The 6502-nt window shown below is 41.4% G+C and overlaps 1 protein-coding gene and 1 pseudogene across 1 annotated transcript; both read right to left on the bottom strand.

Moving 5' to 3' along the window:
• Positions 1-1482: 1482 nt before the first annotated feature.
• PABPC4L (poly(A) binding protein cytoplasmic 4 like) lies at positions 1483-2727 on the bottom strand. Its single transcript, XM_021679347.1, is given in 1 exon segment — positions 1483-2727. A coding segment is annotated over 1 exon segment (1164 nt). The 5' UTR covers positions 2688-2727; the 3' UTR covers positions 1483-1523.
• A 2657-nt stretch (positions 2728-5384) lies between these two features.
• LOC123324098 lies at positions 5385-5540 on the bottom strand (annotated as a pseudogene).
• Positions 5541-6502: the final 962 nt, after the last annotated feature.

The following is a 6502-nucleotide window of genomic DNA, read 5'->3' as shown; positions in this document are numbered from 1 at the left end:
AGCAACAACAAGAACAGCAAAGCTATTCTCCAGACACCTTTGGTAAAACAGAATTTTTTTTTTTAAAGATTTTTATTTATTTATTTGAGAGAGAGAGAGAGAGAGAGCACATGAGAGGGGGGAGGGTCAGAGGGAGGAGCAGACTCCCCGCCAAGCAGGGAGCCCGATGCGGGACTCGATCCCGGGACTCCAGGATCATGACCTGAGCCGAAGGCAGTCGCTTAACCAACTGAGCCACCCAGGCGCCCCGGTAAAACAGAATTTTAAAAGTAATTATTTAAGTGTAAATGAATAATTCTTGTCTCTGTTTCCAAGGTGGATTTCAAATAGCATATAGTAAAAATCAATATAATAAAACCCTTTTTAAAAAAGTATAAAGCAAAGCTGAGTAATATAGATCAAGGGTAGAGAGAGAGGGAGGTCTGGAATGGGACTAAAATATTATTCTAGAAAACAGGCAAATTGATGTAATTTCAATTTATCAGAAAATTAGTGAGCTTCTGATAAATTGAGGCTAAAACTGAATCTTAATGGGTTATGTATCGCTCGTGTTCTAATAAAAAGAGATATGAGTTCATAAAAATAAAGAAACATACTTTTCTGAACCCTGAGATAATATCATTACATCGAACAATATAAAATAGAGATTGAAAAAGAATTGTTAAACAGAATTTCTATATTCTCTATATATGACTTTTATAATATTGGTGTCTGGTAAAAACTTAAGTCATAATACTAACTTGTATAGGTATGAAGAGAATTAAAACCAAGCCAACTTTTTGTCATCTTATTGATAAAAGTTTATAACTTAAAGAATGTAGAAGTTAAGGTTTTACTATTCAAGTCCCAGTTTTGATAACTAGCAAGCACATGAATTATATATAGTCTACCAAGGGAAAGAATAGCAAAATATCCTACAAATCAGGTTTGTAGGCAACATTAAAAACCTCCATCATTAATTTCAGCCATCAAAAAAATAATCACATCAGGATACAAATTCAAAAGAAATTCAACTATTTCCTAGTACTTTAAACATTAATTCAAAATGAAATTAGATTTATACTAGCAATTCTTAAATCTTTGGTTTCTTTAAAAAGCTTAGAGGAGAAATTAGAAAATTTCTGTTTGTAAAAATAAATTACTTTGTGATCCTTAGGTATAAGAATTATTTTTAGCATATTTTCATAGAAGAAATTAAAGCTGGCAATATTATTAAAATAAGAAAGAAAATATGAAATAAACTCAAATAATTACCTCACTTCAGATGGTTCAAAATGTAATAAAAATATATCTAATTATACTTATTGCTTTGAATACTAAGTCAAAAACAGAGAAATATGTAACATTGTAATTAGAAGATGTGCCTCTGTAAAATGAATCAAGCTTCCAAGATTCATTTATTTTTCCACACAAGAAAAAATAGCTTTGTATACAAAACCTTTTATCACAAAGTTTACTAAACTAAGCGGCCATCAGCTGGGATTTGAAATTTTCTGAGGATAATTCAAAGGCAGAGATCACTATCATTCGCACGCCTGCTGCAAACACTGGCTGGTGCAGTAAGTTTTTCTCTCCTAGGGCCTCTGGGCCAGGGCAACGTAGAGTGGCTTGGAGCCCAAGATTCGGCCATTCATCTCAGCCATTGCTTTAGTGGCCTCCTCAGGAGAGGAGAAGCAGATCAAGCCAAACCCTTTGCTTCGCCCTTCTTCCCGCATTATCTTGACTCTGCTAATTGACCCAAACGAAGAAAATTCCCTCCACAGTTTTTCATCATCAATGGTATCATCAAGGTTCTTAATATAGAGCTTCATGCCCTGGCATCTCCGAAATCTTTCCTGTTTCAGCTGCTCAAACATTTGCTTTAACTCCGCCTGCCGCTCTGATTTCTTTTGCGCCCGGCCTACAAAAAGCAGCTGTCCGTTTATGTCCTTTCCATTCATTTCTTCAACAGCCTTTTTGGCAGCCTCATGGCTATCAAAACTCACAAAGCCAAAGCCTTTGGATTTCCCACTGGAATCTGTCATCACCTTAACGCTCAGGGTTTTGCCATATTTACTAAAAGCTTCCTTCAGTCTCTCATCATCCATGTCATCTCCAAAGTTTTTGATGTAAACATTGGTGAATTCATTGACCTTGTTTTGGAGCTCGGCTTCCCGATCTTTACGGTTCTTGAATCTGCCAACAAACAGCCTGCAGTCCTTAAGCAGGGCCCCATTCATCTCCTGGATGGCCCTGTCGGCGGCGATCTGGTTCTGGAAGTGCACAAATGCATAGCCCCTAGAGCCTTGATCATCACTCATCACCTTGGAGGATAGGATCTTCCCAAAAGCTGAAAAATGTTCATAAAGGGTTTTGTTATCAATAGATTTGTCCAGATTCTTGATGAACACGTTGCCAATGCCAGATTTCCTTAAGTAGGCATCACGTTGAGACCACATGAGACGGATGGGTTTGCCTTTTATCATGTCAAAGTTCATTGTGTCCAGGGCCTTCTGGGCATCAGCCAGCTTCAGAAAGTTCACGTAGGCATAGCCCAGAGAGCGGCGGGTGACCAGGTCCCTGCAGATGCGGATGGACAGCACAGGCCCCACAGTGCTGAACTTTTTGAACAGCAGGTCTTCCGTGACATCTGCATTGAGATCACCCACATACAGGGATGCCTGGCGGTACTTGGCTGCTATACTCATCTCTTTGCTCCTCCCCACCGTGAGCCTGTCCCTAACAGCTCTTGGAACGATTCCAGCAGGAAGGTGACCAGGCCACGGTCTGGGCCGGGCTTTGCGTGATGGTCTCGGGGCTTAGAGGCCGAGAGGTGGGGTTCAGCGTCAGCTCCGCCAGGTTAGGGCAACAGCTGATCAAAAAGCTCCCCGCCCCCGCGAGCAACCAATTCCGCTCTAATTATATGATGGCCGCAGAATTCTGAAATCTCAGAGAAAGGCTAGTAGGGCAAGACGTTCCTTCCCCACCAATCTGTGAGAAATCCTCAAGTGGTGGGCTGGCCCTCCATCGGAGCGTTCTCTATAGACACTCCGGTTGCTGGTTTCTGAATAAAAATAGGCCTCTCGCAGGCTAGTGTAAAGTTACCGCCGCCGGGGGAAGAACTCCACAAGTGGCGTTGGAGGCGGCTGCTCCGGCCGCGCCGTGTGGGCGGAGGGCGCAGGGCCCCGGCGAGACCCGAACCCGCCCGGGGCCGAGTTGTGCAAGCGCAGCCGCCGAGGCGCGGCCGGGGCCAACGCGGGCTGCGGGCGCCCTGACAAACCCCGGCCACTCTCGGCGCGGCCGGCCCCGCGCGGCGCCTGAGAATGGGCGGGTGGGGGGAGGGGAAGCGGACCGACCGACGGACGCGGCCCAGCAGGCTGCGGCCGAGCTGGGGCTGGGGGCTCACCCGGGCTGCGGCCGGCGGGGGGGCGGGCTGGCGGCTGGCGGGAAACCCGGAACTCGCGCGCTGAACTTCCCGCGCACCCGCTGCCAAGTGGGATGTTTTCTTTTTAATATTTTTGGAGAATGTTTTCTTCCCCCCGCCCCTCTCATACATTTCCCACCTCCCTCAGACAGTTACGCTGAGAAGCAGGAGGCGGTGACTTGGGTGGAGAAAGGCTGACTAGGGGAGTGGCCCTAATAAACCCACCCGCCCGCAGGGCTTTGCACAGGTCTCACTGAAGGATCTTTTCCAAACGTGGATCAGGGCTTGTCACTTCCTTGCTTATGATCCTCCAATGGCTTCCTTTGAGTCGTGGATGAGGCCCAACAGCCTCACCTTGTGCTACAAAGTTTTGCAGTATTCCTGCCAAGTTCCAGCCTCAACTTGCTGCTTGGTTCCCCTTACTAAAATCCATGACAGGGGCGCCTGGGTGGCTCAGTCGTTAAGCGTCTGCCTTCGGCTGGGGTCATGGTCGCAGGGTCCTGGGATCCAGCCCCGCATCGGGCTCCCTGCTCGCAGGAAGCCTGCTTCTCCCTCTCCCACTCCCCCTGCTTGTGTTCCCTCTCTCACTGTGTCTCTCTCTGTCAAATAAATAAATAAAATCTTAAAATAAATAAATAAATAAAATAAAATCCATGATAGACACACTTGTTTGTTTGTTTTTTTCAGGGCCACCTTTACAAAAATGTGCTTCTCAGAAATCAGTTTAAATACTCTTTCCAAATAGAAGTTTTCCCTAAGTAACTTAGGAAAGTTTAGATTTCCCTCTTAGAAACTCACACTACCCTTGTAATTCCATGACAGTAGGGGGCCATGCCCATTTTATTTCTAGGCCTAACCCAGGGACTTTCAGAAATGGGTTGCTCAATATTTATTCAATTTATTGATTGTGGAATAGATGTGGTATTTAACCTGAGGCTGTTTTTCATGCCCAGAGACATGAAGATAGTGCCCTTACCTCAGAGAATATTGTTAAGAATTAAATGAATTACTAGATTTGGAAATGTCTAACACAGTACCTGACAGTCCTAGGTTTTCAGTAATAACGGTTTTATTTCCCCCAGCATTAAATAAATTCCTTAACATCATTCTCATAAAACCTTCAAACATGTATCATAACTCATCTTAAGGATTGTTACCTGCCAGATGGAACTGGGTGGATCAGTTTATATAAGGCTAATTTAGTGCTTTTCAAACTTTAATGGAGATAGGAATCACCTGGAGATCTTGTGTGAAAGCAGATTCTGATTCAGAAACTTGGAATGGACTGGAAATTCCATTTCTAAAAAGCTCCTGAGTGATGCAAAATCTGTTGCTCTGTGAACTACACTAAATAACAAGACTTAAAGCTAAATTAGTGAGTCCCCATAGTGGCTTTTTTTCTAATGTAAGAACCGGAAAAAACATATTTCTCCTTCATAATATAATGATACTCTAGCAATTAGTAATACGTAAAAAAACAAAAACAAAAACAAAAACAAAACCCTAAAACCGGAGCATGATTTTCATTATAAAATCCAAATTTCTTTTAACATACATAAAATTAAGGGGTCCATGATTCCTCCCAAATTAATCCTGATTAATGGCTTCTGTTCCTGAAATTTATTGTTATGTGTTGCTCCTGTAAAATCATTAGTTCAAATAAATAATCTTTTCTTCAACCATGTCTTCAAGGCTTCAATTTAAAAAAGGAAGAAAGATGGGCACCTGGGTGGCCCTGTCAATCAAGCAACTGCCTTTGGCTCCGGTCATCATCTCAGCGTCTTGGGATCGAGTCCGAATCAGGCTCGCTGCTCAGCGGGGAGTCTGCTTCCTCTTCCTCTACCCCTCCCCCCTGCTCATCCTCTCTCTCTCTTTCTCAAATAAGTAAAACCTTTAAGAGAATAAGAAATTAAAAAAAAAAATACAAAAGGAAGAAAGACCAGTGATGTAGTTAGTAAATACAGCAATGGATATCAGTAAATTTCCAGCGCATGCTTTAAAAATTCAGACACTACTTCAGCATTGTTTAAAGTAAATCAAGTTGTCATCATACTCAATATTATCAATTTTTTTTAATTAGCAATAATCGCGCCTCAGATAAACCTCATTGACTATGATACTGCCACTGCACAAAGCTTATCAATTTTTTTAGAAAAAAGTTTCTAACTCTATTTTTCCTGAGAATTTTATCTCAAGACTTTTATTTCTAGGAAAAATGCCTAAGATCACATTAGGTCTTTGTACAATAGTAATTCAGGTATAGCAAGATACCAAAATATTTCAATAACTCATGGTTTTTTTCAGTTTACTTTATGTGATCTTCACTCAACATATTGTGAAAAATGAGGAAGAGTTTCCAAATTCAGAATTTAGTACTATATTTTTTGTCTCTAATCAACCTATGTGCAATAGGTACAAACCTTAATCTGTTAAATTACCACCAATCATGCTCCTTTCTGTCTATTCTACTCATTATACTGTTTTTATTTTTATATTTTAACAATGCAAGTGTTATTAAGCATCTATGATTCTTCCCTCTCTTTAATTCTCTAAATCTCATCTTTTTCTTTTGTCAGTTGTGTTCATTCACTAATTTCTTAAAATGGGTCATCTTTCCATTTACCCTGTTTTCCCATTCCAGTTGCACTGTCTTTGCCTCATTTCCTTTTGTATTATTGCATGAGTTTTATTCATTCGTCTTCTTTTGCCTATATGCCAGTGTGTCTATGTGCCAGTCTGCCTATGTGTCAGTCCACCTTGCATTTTGCTGCCAGAATTAATTTTGCTAACATTTCTTCCATAAGATTTTAGTGAAAAATAACAAATGGCTTCCAAAACTTGCAAAATCAGTCCCATCATGGGTACATGTATCTTCTGTCAAGCTAGTCCTTCATCTGTTTATGTGCACATGCCATTCTTTGATTATCCAAATTCTGTTTTCCTTCAGCTCCATTTGTGCCAACATTTCTTTCTCTCAATAGGCCAGCTGACTGGCACTGATTACTTCTCTTTTTCTGAAACAATTTATTTAACATATCCATGGTATATATGAAATTAATTTTGGCATGAGTTCATTGGCTTTGATGAACCTTGACTTAA

The sequence above is a fragment of the Neomonachus schauinslandi genome, chromosome 2 (genome assembly GCF_002201575.2).
Source record: "Neomonachus schauinslandi chromosome 2, ASM220157v2, whole genome shotgun sequence".
In the NCBI taxonomy this organism is placed as follows: domain Eukaryota; kingdom Metazoa; phylum Chordata; class Mammalia; order Carnivora; family Phocidae; genus Neomonachus; species Neomonachus schauinslandi.
The sequence above is the reverse complement of the archived record's forward strand: the minus strand, read 5'-3'. Positions and strand labels throughout refer to the sequence as shown.